This window comes from Phasianus colchicus, chromosome 9 (genome assembly GCF_987193195.1).
Source record: "Phasianus colchicus chromosome 9, bPhaCol1.hap1.1, whole genome shotgun sequence".
In the NCBI taxonomy this organism is placed as follows: Eukaryota; Metazoa; Chordata; class Aves; order Galliformes; family Phasianidae; genus Phasianus; species Phasianus colchicus.
In genome coordinates, this window is record NC_143444.1 from 17,788,324 (window position 1) to 17,805,900 (window position 17,577).

The 17,577-nt window shown below is 36.7% G+C and overlaps 1 protein-coding gene across 1 annotated transcript in view; it reads right to left on the minus strand.

The window, feature by feature from the left end:
- Positions 1-1,264: 1,264 nt before the first annotated feature.
- PKN2 (protein kinase N2) overlaps positions 1,265-17,577 on the minus strand; it is a 52,714-nt gene continuing 36,401 nt past the window's right edge. Inside the window, exons 5-22 of the mRNA XM_090146393.1 lie at positions 17,423-17,568; positions 17,111-17,324; positions 14,260-14,445; positions 13,862-13,971; positions 11,926-12,069; positions 11,710-11,785; positions 11,215-11,389; positions 10,859-10,988; positions 10,270-10,406; positions 10,110-10,185; positions 9,936-10,027; positions 8,739-8,915; positions 8,087-8,149; positions 7,922-7,998; positions 6,523-6,665; positions 5,138-5,245; positions 3,759-3,839; positions 1,265-3,675 (exon numbers count right to left, since the gene is read on the minus strand). Of these exons, the coding sequence (XP_090002519.1) occupies positions 3,472-3,675; positions 3,759-3,839; positions 5,138-5,245; positions 6,523-6,665; positions 7,922-7,998; positions 8,087-8,149; positions 8,739-8,915; positions 9,936-10,027; positions 10,110-10,185; positions 10,270-10,406; positions 10,859-10,988; positions 11,215-11,389; positions 11,710-11,785; positions 11,926-12,069; positions 13,862-13,971; positions 14,260-14,445; positions 17,111-17,324; positions 17,423-17,568 (2,339 nt within the window). The 3' untranslated portion in view covers positions 1,265-3,471. The remainder of the gene's footprint in view (positions 3,676-3,758; positions 3,840-5,137; positions 5,246-6,522; positions 6,666-7,921; positions 7,999-8,086; positions 8,150-8,738; positions 8,916-9,935; positions 10,028-10,109; positions 10,186-10,269; positions 10,407-10,858; positions 10,989-11,214; positions 11,390-11,709; positions 11,786-11,925; positions 12,070-13,861; positions 13,972-14,259; positions 14,446-17,110; positions 17,325-17,422; positions 17,569-17,577) is intronic.

Genomic DNA, 17,577 nt, shown 5'->3' on the forward strand with positions numbered 1-17,577 from the left:
GCTCTCTGCGTGCAGTGACCTGACAGAGAACAGGCACATTTGCTCAACTATCTTCCCTTTGCTTTAACAACAGGGCAAGATCAGATGATCTTCCACTAAGAACTGCAAGCTGTAGCAGCAACTTGGAAGTTCAAGTAATTGTTTTCTAAAAACAGCAAATAGAACCTATTCTTGGACAATCTGAGCACTGAGTTAGGTGCAGCTCACTTGTTAGATGACAAGAGACTGCTTTCTCTGTTCACTAAATAAAAGTATCAAGTGAAGGGGATAGTGGGGTGATTTGCAGGATGAGCCATGATACTATGGCATGAAGGGAATGATGGCAGTACTGCTGGTTTCCAAAGAAAGATCTGTGTGTAGTTGGGTATTCTGCTAATGGGAAGACACCTTAGCATCTGGGTTTGGGAGTATTTACAGGGAGAAGAGAGTTCTGACCCTGGGCTTCCAGCCTGGTAGCTGACTGCCCCCTGGATGCTGAGCAGAACCCAAGCAGAGGAAGGAGGGTGGGTGCAGTTTGGGATGCTGGTGGGTGCAGGTGTCCCTGCTGAGAAGCCAGTGGTGTTGCTGGGAGCTGGCTCTGTGTTGAGCCTGGGACAAGACAGCAAAGAATGTGGCATAGTATCTTTAGGTGCTTCCTATTTCACTACGATTTACACTAGATATTTAAAACTGTATTTTCGTTTGGATCTAGCCCTTTCTGGAATGTCTGCTTAGTTAAGCATTCAAGTGAGGTGGCTCTAGGCAGTAGCCTCTTGAAATTTCAGCTCATTCTTAAGAGTGGTGAGTAAAGATTTATTTTCTAAGTGTACTCAGAAAAGAAAGCTTTTCATTCCTGCAGAAAGAACAGGTTTAGTGTTGGTTATGTGCAGGTTATTTGTTTACAGAACTGCTGTATATAATGGGGGAAAAAGGCAGTAATGAAGAAATACCCAGGAGGGAGGGAGTGAGTGCTGTCTTCCCCTGTCCTCAAAAGAAGCCTGTGAGGGGAGAATGCAGAGCCAAGCTGTCCAGCTTGTGATCTTTTCCTGCTCCCTTTGGAAGGATTGCTCATCCCAATGTGACAACTACTTTCCTTCGAAAGAAGGTATGTTCAGAGTTGATTATTTATTTGGACTTGAGGGGAAAAATGGGAGCACACTGAACTACCACTAAGAGACTGGTTTTCTGTAAGTTGCCTCCTGTTTGCAAGTTCTTTTCTGAAGTAACCCGTGGGAAAAAACATGGCATCACTTCAAGAAACAGCAAAATCATGTTTGGGACACAATTTACAAATTACTCTATTTAAAACTTTAATTTGTGATATTAATGACTGCAAAACACTTAAAATGACATTGTTAAAGGCACATTTCATTTTAATGCATAGTGTACCATTCTAAAATATCCTAATTTCCTTACAAAGTGCTTGAGCAGCCACATACAGATAAAGTATAGCAAAATATATTTACAATCTAGGGTTTAAAATCTTAATCTGCCTAAAAATATTTTAAAACTACAGAGATAAAATTAGTGCTTTCTTTCAGCTTAACTGGGTGAACATACCCTGCCCTCTATTTTTTAAGAGATGTACTTAGATTAAAAAAGAGATTTCTGTACAAGATGTAGTTACAAAAGGTATTTTTCAGGATACTTTCATAATTGTTAAGCACCCTGTTAGATGCTCATATATATATTTGGAAACCAAGGGGGTAAGCTGACTGTACCTCAAAAGTATTTAGTTTCAGCTAGATACAGGAACGTAATTTGTTTCTTAAGCTGGAAACTGCTGAAAAGTTCATTCACTCCTCCTAACATGATTTCTGGAGTTGGTAAAGATGCCTTTCCTGCTTCCTGGGGTGGGGGGGGAAGCCCAGTTTAGAACAATTAACCGTTGTTCCCTATTGCCTTTCCTCTGCCTGACCCTGCAGGTCTGTCCAGCATCGTGATTTTAAACCACCACCTCCTTGTCTAGTGGTTTCCACTATAGCTTTGCATGATTACAATTACAAGCTTTTAATTCATTTCAGTGCTGATACTCCCTATCTTAGCCCACCAACAGCAAACTCTTGGCCAGGATACACCTGTGAGATTGAATACGCAAGTTCTGAATGGTGCTAGAATGAAGGGTGACATGGGAAATTTATTTTCTAAGAATTCATGTTTGCCTGCAAAACACCAGGTACCACAACAGGTCTTGGATAACAAGTACACAGTGTCAGGTCTAAATTATTGTTCAACTTTTGAGGTACAGCTTTTAGTGTTAGGAGGTTTATAAAATATACAGTTTTTTTATCAAAAATATTTATACATTCTGTTACAACATATTGCTTTTACTCTTGCTAACTGCCAATCTAAGTTCTGGAATTCAGCGGCCCATATGAATATTTTTTTACTCAAAGTTCAATGTTGTTCACATGGCCACTGTACAAAATTAATGAAGTGGTATAATTAAATTACTTGCCTGGACATAAGAATACATTACAACTTCCAAATATACATGTTCACAGCATGTATACATTGAAAATCCTTATGTTTCCTAATGGTGATACGATATTGTACAGCAGATACAGGATGAGCTGGGTGGTTACATACAGAATGGTTAACTTATCCTCCACTTGGTGAGTGGAAAAGGCATGAGTTTGAGTATAGAAGTGGTTGGGCTTGGGAGATGTATATGCTTTGCTCTTTATGGTTAGACTGAGCAACATCCTTGTTACGTTCTTTTTTTTCAACCAGAGTTTTAAGCCGTACTTAAAAAGCTTGAAGGCAAAACTGTTTGGCAAGTGGCTTTGGTAAACTTCCTGGGTTTTTTGGGATTTTTATTTTTCATGGAAGCACTTATGCTGTTGTTATCTCGAAGGCAAGGCATTTAACATTTTTCCTAATAAATACCATAGAAAATTTATAAAACAAGGCATTATCTGTTCTCAACACCATTATTTTAAGAACACAAGAGGAAGGTGTACATAGAAATGTGTAGTTTTACAGACCACACAAGATATTTAACTGAAATCATTTGCCTTCTCCAGCTAGAACCATGTTCTGTGTGAGCATCAACAGTATCACAAACTTCTATTTTGTGTGGCTGAGTAGCATTACGTGATTACTAGCTCAAAGTCTGCTTTTCCCACCTAAGGCAGATACTTTAAAAATGTTATCTGCTGTAGAAGAGTGAGAGAAACAGTACAGATCCAAGTGTGCCCACGTGTGATAAGCTCAGTACAGCCTGGATTCACCCACTCAGCTTAAGAACTCCATAGAACTGCTTTCCAGTGCTCAGATAAAAAACAATATACAAAGAGGCCACTCTTCACAAGAGTGTTAGAACAGTACTTAAAAAGGATCTTCATGTGATTTAAAAAAAAAAAAAAACAAAAAACCAACCAAAACAAAACAGAAGCTACAGGTGGCACAGAGAGCAATTGGAGGGGCGGTATTCTTCTGAGAGAGGCATTCTTGTGAGCCAGTCAGCTAGGATTTCACAGTGTCTAGAAGTTAACACCAATCAGCAATGTAATCAAAATCTCTGAACATCTCCTGCTCTTCTTCTGAAAGTATCCTTGGTTCCCGAGGTGGAGTGAGGATAGGTGCTTCAGAGGTAAATTCATCATCAAAATTACTAACATCTTCTCTTCCTCTAATGGTGGGTACAAAAGGAGGCTTCACTTTCTTGGCCAGTAAAGCATTCCAGTCTATTAGCTGTAAAATAAACCAACTGGTGTTCAGTTTCCCCTCTCTGTTCCTTTATGTCCCTATAAAAAAAAATGCTGGCTTCTACTCACCCGGAAGAAGTGATGCTTTTTTACATCCTCAGCATCTTTCTCTCCAGCTCCAAGACGTCGCTCTGGATTTCTTCGTAGCAGCTGACAAAAACAAGAAAGATTTAAGAGTGAAAATTCAGAAGTAGTGAGAGGAATGAGGGATGAGTACTACTGTATAACAGTGAACATTGAGACTGGATGGATGGATGAAGTTCCTACTGCCCAACTCAGAAAATTCATGGTCCTCAGAGAAAGGTACATATGAAATTTTATGTAGAAAGAGAGAACATTTCTCCTCTAGTGTCAGTTGAACCTTACAGATTATACAGGCAGCCTACAATGTGTACTGAGCAGACCTGCCTCTCTTACTCTGCAAATCTGCTGTGTAATATCTTAGTACCTGAAGTAGTCTCTGGGGATAATGTTCAGCACAGATAACAGAAAGTGCACTTTTTGATGGAGAGGAGAGAGAATTTACCTAAGCTAAAATTTCTGTTTGCTTGGCTCAGAAGAGAACAAATCTGATGAGGGTACTTCAATGGGCAATAGGTTCCTTCCTTTGTTTTTCCATTGTAGCATACCTTCTTTTGGGACTGTCTTAAAAGTATTTGTTTTTTCTTTCTCTAAAAAACAATCCCCTTCCTGGGAGGAAGCACTCATTTTGAGCTACAGAGTATTTCTGCTTTATCATATATAATTATTAACAGTACTTACTGGGACATGCTTTAACTTACACACTACTGCCTATTCCTAAATTGAGTGCTTGACTAACAATACTCAGTGTCAGACTTTGAACCAGCTCCAAGAACTGCCCTTCTGTGAACTGAGATGAGCCTCTAACTCAGACACTAAAGAAGTTAGAAGTCTGAAGTAGAGGCATTACAATATGGAATAACAATAATAAAAATCAAAAAATCAGCTGTTCTCTGAGAAGAGTGGGGCTCTGTAGATGCTGCAGGTATGGTGTTCCCTGCCCCAGTTGGAATGAAACCAAAAGGGCTAGAAGTCTTTGAATTAAAATATTCATGTGACTATGTTAAGCTACTAAGTCAGTTCGTGCAACAGTATTCTGTAAGAAAAAGAAACCTGAACTTCTCTAGTTAGATAGGATGATGAAACTTAGTTCTAGGAGAAAATAGAGCTCTTTTTCACATTGCAATAAGTGTTTTACATTGCAGTAAGAAAAGCTTGCTCCTGTATAAGAAAGTGAAGGCACTGAGTTTTCTTTTAAGATGAAACTGGGTGATGGCATGGCACAGCATAAATGAAACAAATCTGAAATTTAGTTGTAGAAAAAAAATGAGTATATATTCTTAAAAGTATTCTGTTCTTCATGAAAGTTATAAATTCTGTAAGACAAGAGGGAAACACTAATTTTTGAAATTAATTTAATTTCTTACCCGTCTCATTATAGAGATGGCTTCTGTTGACAGAAATCGTGGATATCTTACTTCGTCGTTTACAATACTGTCAAACACTTCTTCTTCATCATCTCCAGGGAAAGGAGACTATGATCAAAGTAATAAATCCCACAATTACTAAACAGGCTTAAAAAAATCACTCGCAGTTCAAGGAAAAAAAAATTGCAACATTTTCAGCTGACAGCTTGGAGATGGTCTTCCTAAATTGAAGCTTTCCTTTCCCTGGAAATACACAATCCTTTTCCATAACTAAGAGAGAAAAGTAAGTTGTTATCCCTCTTTTTTTTTTGTTTAAACTAAAGGACTGTGCTTTAAAAGTGTGTTTTTAAAAGCAGAAAAACCTGTAACTACTCTGTTTTTTGAACTCTTGACACAAGATAGGAAATGTGGAAGGCTCTCTGTTGGGACAGCTACCACCCACAAGTAATACATGAAAGGTTGGTTTGTATTTTTACCATGTTATAGCTTAGGAATATTTCTGCTTTAGAGTGGCCTTGCAAGTTTTTTGTCCTCTTTTTTTTTTCCTCCTGAAAAAACCTGACAGGAGCTATCTTTGTTTCAAAAAGAATAAAATGATTAATAAATCTTCAGTTTCCCCCCACATTTTTAGTATGTAAGCCATCACCACGTTACTCTGGTGATAACTCTAACAACATAGCATGGCATACATAGCCTGGCCTTCAGGTCTAAGTAACTACTCAATAATAATTTCTTTATACATTTCATTCATACAGAACTGGGGCATTCTGTTCTAATGTGAGATTCAGATAATCAGTAACTTCAGCATAATCTTTCACTACTACCCAGTTCTATGAATTAACGTTTTTTTCTATTCAAGCTACAGGAGTTAAGGAGTTGATTTTTCAAACTCAGACATCTGAAAAAAGACTCTAGCATTATGCAGCCAAATTTGACAATAAAAGTTGTTATTGCTCTGCCCTGCATGCTTGATACTGAACTCACCCAAACCAAACGTACCATTTTCTTGCTTGGAGACACTGATATTAACGTGTCATTACCATAATTTGATTTAAGGCATAATGATGTAATTAGAAGCAAACCAAACAAAAACAGAAGTTAAATCTTGAACCAACTATGGCCCATTTGCTTCCAGCTGCTCTGTTAGGTCCATAACATGACTAATCAATTTTGGCAGTGGCAGGAACAGCTAGTATCAGTTAAATAATTCCTATTTTTTTTCTTAATGGACCTTGAAGATGTTCAGTCTAAAACTAGGTATGTCTCTATATATTGTTTATCAATAGAACTGTTCTGTATAGGGCATACTAAATGTTTCACAGGCCAACGTTTTGAATTTTGTAACATACACTATTATGACTGTGTTGTATCTTACTGGAACGTACCTCACCCACAAGCATCTCATAGATAAGGACACCAAGACCCCACCAGTCTACAGCTCTCGTATAGGAAGTTTCTGTCAGCACCTCTGGAGCAAGGAATTCTGGTGTGCCACAGAATGTGCTTGTTCTGTCTCCAAATCCCATTCCTGAAAGGTTACAATTAATGAAAAGCAAGCAAGTTTCTGCACCTCCACAAATTATTCCTTTAGCAAGTAAAACCTCTCTAACACAACTTCAGCTAAGTGATGCTGAGGTCCTGGGATCTGTCCTGAAAACTCACTCTAATGAGTTAAGTAAACATTCCCATATTCTTCCCTCCCATGCCCTTCTTCCAAGTGTGCTTTTGTATAAGCTTTTCTATATCTAACTCTACACAATGAGCCAAATTAAGCCTCCAATTACACTTATGTCACTGTTATCTTTCTTGGAAAGATACAATCAATCTTAGCTTGTGAAAAATGTTGTGCCCTACTTCAGCCAAATATGCCCGTTGCAAATGCTTCTGCAATGGCAAAGCTACCTATAAATAAAGTTAAACATGAAGTGTAGTGAAACAACTTTGAGCAACATAAGAGCTGTATATTTGCAGGAGGGACACAATTAAAAAGAGCACCACAAGCATTGATGTGACAGTGGAGGTGTTGTACAGAGCATTTATTGCAGCAAATGCTTTCCTGCAGTAGTCAGTAAGCCACAGAGCTTTCCTAGTCCTTGTTTCCTTGTCATTCATAGAATTCTAGCTGAAGTGACACAACTTGCTCAAGGATATTGTTGTTTTTAATAATGCCTGAGTACCTATTAAACCTACTTAGAAAATTCCTTTCCCTCTTAGGCTGGCTAGAAATGAAATATTTTGGGGACAGACTACACTAATTGAAAAAGGAGATGGATCTTTTCATGTCTTCCCTCCTTTTGGGGTTTGAGAAAGATACTTTTCTCAATGCAGACAAATTATCGTACATCTTCAAGCTGGATGCTTGAAAGTTACTTTTCTAGCCTCTCGGCCTCCCTTCTGGAATAAATTTTCCTGTTTTAGCTAATATACTAAGTATGTAGGCATGACAGACTAAGAGTTGTGCAACTATTTGAGAGTAAAAAAAAAAATTGAGGTATACCTTGACTTCACTGTACAGTGCCAACTTTGGTTTAGAATAAGGAAAAGAATTTTAGAGCACATGATGATGTAGGAATCAGCTGTGAGCTATTTCTCACAACTTAAATTCCCCACTAAAGAACTTCCTTCTTTCTCCCCTAATTGTATTGAGATGTATTTTTCCTTCAAACGGTACCAGATCAAAATACAAAGTATACAAAGTATACGTGGAACAGTCAAGAGCAAGTAAGAAAGCTGATGGAACTTCCCTAAAATAAATAAATAAATACGTAAATGAAGAGCCATTACCTTCTTTGCAAAGACCAAAGTCAGCTATTTTCACGAAGCCTTCTGTGTCCAGCAATAAGTTATCCAACTTCAAATCTCTACATGAACATTTGAAAATAAGGTTTCTTTAGTAATATTTGAAGTTACTGAAATACATCTGTCAGAAATGTGTCAGTGACCACTCACCTATAAACTATTTTGTGTTCGTGTAAATACTGAAGTCCAAGAACAACGCATGCAGCATAGAATCTGTTGAAAGAGTAGAAATTTGAAGTTTCAGTGGATTTGAGTCTTGCTTTCCAGAATATCAAGTTCATCATAATGCATTTCTTTTATTAGCCATCCTCTGAAAATTATGGTTTGCATTTTCTGGTACTGATTAATTTTATACAGGGTCAGAATTTGAAACTCAAATGTCAGTAATGTTCAAACTTGCAAGCTGTACGTATGTTTACTTGGCCTGAAGGATAACTTTTCTGTAGGGTTCACCATCATGGCACTGAAGGATTTCTCATTTCTCTTATTCCTTCTATTTTTTGGCCTTACATCTTATTTTAACTTCTGATTTAATCTTTTTAACGCAATCTTTTAAAAAAAAATATTATAAACATAAAATATCTGTACGCCATTATTTGCATTCAACTTAGATTCAGGAACACTTAATCTGCATGCATGTTTTTTTAATTAAAAATAATATCAGTATCTACCCTTTAAAAAACTCAGTAGTATTTTCTGAAATGATATAAGGTAGAGGCATGAGGCAATACCGTAGTTCTTGCCCAGTGAAACACAACAAAATGCCCTTCCACTGTTGCCACAAAGAGGGGTGGATACTCACACTGCTCTTGGTTCAGAGAAGACATCAGTATGAATGTGCATCATCAGATCCCCACCAGCAGCATATTCCATTACAAAGCAAACGTGATCTTTGGTTTGGAAACAAGCGAAAAGATTCACCAAGAAGGGATGTCTTACACTATTCACAGTTTCAAATATTCGCTTTTCACACATCAAGCTGCAAATAGAAAAAAAAAAAACAAACCTAAAACAGTAAAACCTAAAGCTGAATCCTGAACCCACATTTCAACTCTCAGAAAACTGTTGGTAACTTAGATCTTATGCTTTTTCCCCCCCTCTATTCCTCCAAGTAAGATAACAAGAATATTTTTCTTCAGGAAAGAGCTTTTGATATTTCCACACATTAAATTGATGTCAGGATGTCCAAGAAGATGCATTTGGTCTTTCAGAAGTGAAAAAAGGCAACTTAGTGGTCCCTGAAAACAGAATCCTGCCCATTTTCCTAACGAATTAGTACATGTCAATATCATGTAGCATCATGTTGCATCCATTTTAATCATGTATAACATATATAGGCAAAAAAAGTTACAATATTGTAGTATCTATGTATGAACATTCTTGATTATCTTTCCTTAATGCAGTTGATTGTCAGCTTATTCTTAATACAGTTATTTATTTTTCTCCAACATAAACAGTCATTGAACAGCTGTAGAAGCACCTTCTTGTGCTGAACCAAGTTATTTGACTTCCATACAGAGAAAAATCTTATTTCTTGGACAAAGATTAACATGAGTGTAGTATACATAAGATTCAAGGGAAAATATGAAGAACAAAGTATAACATATGTTACAAGTTGAGAAATATCATCTTATGTATTTCTGCCAGCAAAGAAAGCATAGGCACTGTCCTCTTGGAATGTAATGGAATTCTATAAAACAAGTAATTAGAAGTAACAAGAAGATTACAAGAGAATCTGAATAGAAAACAAGATTGGCTTTAAAGCCAGAGCTGTAATACAGGCATGGTAAGAGAAGCACTAAAATAAACAGTGTTCCTGGTCTGTCCTGCTTCTTCCTTGCCCCAGAAGAAAGGCTACAGGTCTATAACAGCCAAGTGAACAGGGAGATTTGTTTTGCCCTTTCACTGAAAGCAGTCACTGTTTGGTAGAGCTTATAGTCATGCTGCATGCAGAAAAAGACTACTTTAGAGAATCCACGCATGATGTTTACAAACTGACCTGTCTACTTCATCACGAGCGACAATATCTCCTTTCTTTAAGGCTTTAATAGCAAACATCTCATTTGTGTTTTTGTATTCTGCCAGCAGCACCTGAAACAGAGGATAAACGATTAAGACTTAAATCCAGTTTTTCACAGAGCCCTGACATCTGATACAGCCTTTTCACATTTACCTTTCCAAAATGTCCTCTGCCAAGTACTGCACAACATCTGAAGTCCTTCAGGCTGAACTGAAATCTTTGTTGTGTTCTGTGTAAATAAACACACACTTTCCAGTTAGCTGACTTCAATAAAGGTTATTCATATTCAACACGAAAACCATAGCATTTTTACCTTCTATCTTCAGGTTCTCGAATGTTGGTGTATTTTGTGTCTGAATGTGGAACATCAGACTCACAGATTATTCCAGGCTGGAGTTTTGGAACAATACTATTTCTACCATTCTCAAAATCAAAAGTTGATACATCATCCTGTGAAGAAAACAGCATCTGAAAATTTAGAACAAATTCCTAAGGCAAAGAGATGCAGAAATTTTTACCTTAAGCATATGGAGTTCTTAACACAAGAATTAACTAAGCTAAAACATTATACCTTAGGTTGATACATATAAACAAGCCTTTAACAGAATGATGAAATCTACTTCTCCAGTCATTCTGCTCTTTCTTAAAAAACAAACAAACAAAAACTCTACATTTTCCTGAATACTTCCATGATTTTTAGGCTTTCTTTTTTCCTCATATGAAAAATCACAGAAAGAGTTTGCCACTGTGGATAATCACAGCATCCTGTTTAGACAGTATTGTATGTGTAAGTTATGGGAGCATAATGCTAAATAGTAACATAAAGCCCATCATGAAGATATCAACATTACAACCCTGGTAAAACTATACAGCCTGAAATTCTTAACTTCAACTTTACTTGCCTGAGCTGGCATATCAGGAGCTTTCATCTCAGAGGAAGGTTCACATATTTCCCCAAGGGAAGATGCACGAGGTGGAGCAGGTGGAGGCTCAGGCTCCAGCTCAAAGTCCAATTTGGCTACAGGAGAGTCACTGGCAGGAGAATAAAATAACTTCTCAGCATACAGCAGAGAAAGGTTTAATAAAAACCAACTTAAAATGGGATGTTATGAACCATCTGTCTACAAAACAGATTTCCAAAATAGAATGCTGAAAGGTCTTAAGTGTTGCAGAAACTCACTTTACATACCTTTTTGCATAAACATTTTACTACTTTACTTTCTCTTAAGAGCATTAAAAAACTGCAGGTGTTGCCTACCTGGCTGGCAGCGCCAGTTCAGGAATGCGCGCATCAACCACTGGCACTGCGGCAGATACTGATGCTTGAGGGCTGAAGGTGCCAGAGTGATTTACTGTAGGAATAGCTCTTCTCACCAGCCTTCCCCAAGTGGCTATATTGATATTCATTTGAGGAGCTCTGAGAAATGTTTTGCCTGAGGGATTTTGTGAAAAAAGAAAGTGCAAGTAATTTCTTGATTAGCATTTATTGTCTGTAATTTGTTAAAATAATCATATTCATCAATTTTTAGTTTATGAAGAACAAACTCAATTTGAAGTACTCCTTACAATTCACAATTGCTCACTATTAAGTGCTAATGTATAATAAGGAATTCCTGAACAAAAATTTTCCTAGTGAGGTTCCAAATACTTCATTTTCAACAACTTTACTCATAAATAAACATTAAATCTCAGTATGAAAATATCACATACCTATATAATTTTAAAGTTTTATATGTTTGTATTAAACAATTACCTTGCTGTTTTGAAAAAATTTTCTTCTGTCTCTGAAGTTTTGGTCTTCTTTCAATAACTGGATTGAAAAACGTGACCTGCAGTTCAAGTAACGTATGTTATAATTCAAGTTTCAGAACAAAATGCATCCTTAAAAGTTTAAGAAAAGAATCTGTTAAGCTACTCTGCAAGATAATACTTGCAACTGTGCCCAAACATTTGAAGGAACAACTCTTACCTCTGCAAACAGAGTGCCCTGGGGTTCAAGATAGAGACACATGCCATGCCGTTGGTTGTCCAGGAAGTCTTCCAGCCTCAGAAACTTCACTGCACACAGGGATCTCCAGTCACGCCAATAAACTGAGATTTCCAATTCACGTGACTATGATGGCAAGCAAACACAGGAAATTCCTTAGTAGTAATTGTTCTGCAATAATTACCTCTCCAAAACCATAAGATCCAGTGCTTCATGATCAAGATGCAGAGCTTTTATGGCTGTCTGGCCACAGCAAGCAAACTCTCACTAGGATGACTATACATCATTCTGCATTAGTTCAAATGTGATCTCCAGCATCCAAGTAAGAAGACTAAAATTCCCATGAATAGAAGGAAAAAGTCAAAAAAATTCACCAGTTTTCAGTCAGTCCAGCAAAAGCACTGGTTCAATACCTCACAGCTTAAACTCTGGGAATAAGATTTTAACTGTTCTTAGAAAGCTCAGCTTTGCTAATTTTTTACATTACATACATGCATCAATTGAATGTCATGGCTGTACAGTGGCACTTTTGTGTTTGGTACACCTCATGATGTGTACCTCAAGACTTTACACACCATTTCTAAGAATACATGCAGTTTTTTGCAACATGGTCATGAAAGGAACTGCATCTATCTTGCCAGTGGGATTATATATTCTTAAGGTGCCTTATAAGCTCCGTACAAAACTTGCTGCAAACTGCAAAGTCCTGCAGTGCACCGTACAGAGTCAGCGTTGTGTGGTACTATTTTCAGATGGCAAAACTTAATTCCACCACAGTGCATCAGTTCACCCTCTTTATCTGAGAGGTGTGGGTTTTCAAGGAAACAAAAGTAAAGAGGAAGTAACAGAAAAACATCATAGGGTTGAGAACATGGGTCCGAAATACAGGAGGATGATAGGTGGCCACACCCAGCAGAAGCAAGATTCTTTTCCGGCACCAAAAAGCCACTTAAAAAGCCATTTGAAAATAATACACAAAAAGTTATGGACTCCACAACTGCTAGTTTTGTTCTGCACTCTTGCTAGGAACCTGGATTTCTCTAGCTGCAGGTCTAAATCTGCTTCTGACTTCACCCTGGAAGGGATTTGGCTTGGCTTAGACAGGTTGGGTGGTGAGAGTGAAATACTGGTCAGTACAACCAGGAAGGTAGGGGTGGTTTTTTCCTGTTTTTATTCATTTTTTTTTAAATTACATATATGCCTGAGATGCCATTTAAGTTTCTAAAACAAAGTTTAATTTTTAGCCTACTTTATACTGATTGAAAAAAAAGATATCTTTGTACCCTTAAAATACTATGAGTATTAGGTACCTATAAATACATGTCAGAAATTCTCTTCAAAAGGAACACGGAAAAAAGTTATCAAGTGTCATTCCAAATACTGAAGTCCATCAAAATAACACTTAGGATTCTAGGAAAAAAATGTTAGTGATTTTATTATTCCTGAAAAATAAGAACTGATCTGCTTCACCTGAGAACATGTAATAATTATGGATAAACACTGTAAAAATTCTATGATTTAGATTTGCCAAGATATCTGAACGGTATTTGATACAGTTTCCTTATAAATGAAAGGTTGATTTCAGCACCTTTGTTGCAGGCTAAAAAGATAGTGTTAGGAAACGACATTACATCTCTTCGTAAGCGAGGAAAGATCAAAGTTGTAGAATGGCAACCCAGCAAATCAGCTTACCTCCAGGTTACTCCTGGTGTTAAGGACAAAAATATTTGTATACGTATATTTTGAACTTAACCACAACAGTAAGTAAGTAAGTAAGTAAGTAAATAAATAAATAAATAAAACCCCATATATATATATATACACACACATATATACATACATATATATAAAAAGCAACATTACTTTAATCTACATAATTAACTATATATATATCAATGAAGTAAAACTACATCTTTACCCTGTCTAGTTCCAGTGTAAATTTCTGATCCCACGACTGATTGGAAATAGGTTTCCAGCTAGTTTGACCAACCACAGTGTTATCCAGCTTCAGTACAGCACAGACTTCATCTGTAAGTAAAGTACACAAACTCAGCTTAGAACTATAAGAGGATTTTCCACAAACAAAGAGGTCTTCAGTAAGTTTCCCTTAAAAAGAGCTCTCATATTTAATTGGTTCTTACGGCCATAATAGTGCAGGTTTTTTTATTTCTATTTTTAAATCCATAACAACTTGACAGCTGAAGGAACAGCTAATTTTACAGCTTCAAGTCAATTTAGTATTTCTAATTACAAAACACAGCATGCATATTAAAATGTAAATAAAAGATAAGCATAAAAGTAGAAAGTATACTGAACTGGACAAGTCATCAGTTTTCAGAAGGTTTTTACTAATCCCAGCTTTAGCTTTAGTGGTTCTGCCCATGAAAGTTGTTCTGACTTCATTTGGACTCCAACCAGGTAGAGTAACTGATGTGGCTTTCGATCGACCAGGAACATTTTCTAAGATGTCTTGGCAGCCCATTAGCCTAACTTCCAGGGTACCTAGAACAAGACAAACAACTATTTGTCAAAAATTTCTGTGCTCAAATGTGCCAAGTGAATGACTAATGATTGATACTACGGCAATAGCTCATATTGTAAACCATGCTGGGTATAATTAGAAATCAGATAAAAAACAAGTGATAGACTTAAGACAGACAAACCTGAAAATAAGCATTAAAAAAAGTGAAGTATGTGAGAGTCAGCCTTCTAGAAGGAAGCAACAGTTCACCACAATGCCACAAAAACAGTTTTTGTTCTATAATTTAGCCTCAGAAAAACTTTTCTTCTGTTAAGAATTGAACTGACTTGGGTTCAAGTTCTCAGCAGCGTCACTTTCTAAAGTGACCAATTTAACATTGCTCATGGGACAGTATGAGTTTTTCCTTGAGTTTTACATAACCAAGCAGTACTGGATAATAAGCAAGCAATACTGGATAGATTGCTTAGATAATTAACATGAACACACTGATTGTTGAGACTTCGTGTTTAAAATAAAACAGGAAATGAAATTTGCCCTCTGGCTGCTTAAGTCCAGTTTGAGTTAGTATATAATTTACAATCATTGAATTGTTAGAACTTTACTGAATTGGGATTTATTAAAGCTGAAACAGCTGAGAAGCTATTCTCCAACATCTTCGACCAACTGAGGAAGAGGCTGTGGTTTTAATTTGAAAGAGCTTCCTCCAGCAGCACAGTAGCATCTGAATGTAACGGATGGCTTACCGTATCCTGTAAAGATAGCATCTGTAAAGCTGTGACACAACTAACAGTGATGAAATTGACTATTAAAAGCACTGAAATTAGTTCAAAACCATGTAGTCACCTAGAAACACAGCTCTTAGGGTAGTGTAACTCCTATGTACATAACTGCAAAACTTCAAAATACTCTTTCGTAATAGAAAGCTAAATCAGACCAAACCTACAAATGGCCTGGCAATATTATAGCCCACAAAACAGACTCTGACAGACCAATCTGAGATCAAATTCCATCTTCTAAGGATCTAATAATCGTGACAACTTATGCTGTTCTCAGAAACATAATGGTATACACAGCAAGAATTCTGTTGGCTCCCCAAACAGTTTAAAAAATAAAATACTTCATTTCAAAACTGTTTAGAAAAAGATCCCGATAAATTAATAATCAGAAAGATCATAATCTTGTAGAATGAGTTACATACAAGAAAGTCCCATTGGAGCATTTAAAATAGTATGACAGTAGCATTCACCTATATTTCACAAAACGTTAAAGGCAAAATACAAAGACACTGCTAAATCTGGTCGAATACAAAGGCTCTGTATAGTTAATATGAAAGTGACAAATTAAGAGCTTTACAAGAATGTGGCTCTGTTTTGATAATTCCTACTAGAAAGTACCAGTATATACCTTAATATGTACCCATTGATTATATTCAGAGAGGAGATTGTCACTGTAAGGTATATGACCTGTGATTATCTTTTACAAAAAAAAAAAAAAAAAAAAAAAAAAAAGACTAAAAAAAAGCTGTTTTAAAAAAAGGCATGATATGCCATGCCCTGGTCATAGATCATTTGAGGGGGAACTTTTTTGCCAAATACAATCTCTCCACTCTGTATCTTCATAAGGGCTCTTGTCTAAGGTTCTGATGCTTTTTACCCTCAGTTACTTTTGGTAACAAAATGTAGGACAAGTAGTCTTGTCCATTATTGCTGCAGCTTGGCAGAAGAGTTTCTCTTTTTCTTTTAAAATAGAACCCTACTTGAAATTCTGGCATCAGTTATACACACTTGAAGAGAGTAACCTTCAAGTTAGAGATTTTCCTTTGTTGATAGTTGGTTTAATAGTTACATATAGAACTGTTGAGGAAATAAACCAAACTCTGTCTGTACTAGCAATTCTTATGTGACCACTTAATAAATATATTTAGTAAAGCACCATATCTCCAAGTGTTCAAATGTATTTACTTGGAGAGCATCAGGAGGGAAAATACTGTTAAAGTTCTGTTAAAGTCTGGGTCATCTGTTTGAAAAGTTTACTTCTAATGAAGGACAATACTTTCAGGTGAATCCAACTTTGAAAAATTGGATAAAGCTTGTAAGTATGTTCCCTCACAGTAGGTTAAGTCTATCCATTAACAGGGGCTTTGATAACTCTGTGCATTTTTGTTAGGCTCTTCCTCTTTGCTTTAGAAATAAGTAAGTTTCTGGTAACATAAATCTCACCTTCTGGGAAGCCACTGTAGTGTGCAAAATAGGGATTGGGAAGAAATTGGGAAGATTTGGTGTCAGCTCTGCCATACTTGTTATATGACCAGAGGAAGCCACTTAACCCTTCTGCACTTCAGTTTCCCCATCTGTAAAATGGGGATAATAACACTTGCCCACCTTTAAAACTGCTTGATAATGTGAAGATGAAAAGCACTGAATGCTCATAATACTGTTCCCTAGTGACCTAACTTAAGGCCAGAACTTCACTTTTATTTCAGCAGGATTATAAAATGGTGAACAAATAAATCACAGACATTGCATTGTTCACTTTAAATGCCTTTGTCTAAAAACAAACAAACAAAGAAAACCAGACCAGATCAAACAACCAACAATGAAATATTTCCAGAAAGGCAACAAAGTTAGCACTAAAGACTAGTTTTATACCATGTGATGAAAATAAAAGAACTCCCATAAAGCATACCTGTTAAAGCTGCTGGTTTGGACAGTGTACTGTATTGGTTCTGAGTAGATATTACACTTTGACGTGGACTTAACGTGGGTGAAGAGACCAATGAAAGCTCCTCTATAATAATACCACTTTTGGGATGGTTTTTAGGAAGTTCATTCAATCTCTGTTCCAGTGAATACTTTAACAGGTCCAACTTCTGGCTTGATTCATTAAATCTTGCTTGTGCCTTTTTAAAATACAGAAACAAATACAATATTTGATGTTTTTTTTTCCCCTTGAAAGAACATTTAAAGTAAAGTTTCAGAAATTGTAATGATGAATTACTTCTGAAAGTGCCTTTCTGTCGGTAACCTTCCCAGATCCAAGTAATTTCATCACATTCTTTGCACCTTCTGCAACAGCATATTCTATCCTAAAATGATGCCGTAGTTCTTCCATTCGGAGCTCAAGAGGGCTTATCACAGGTTTTGCTGCAAAGA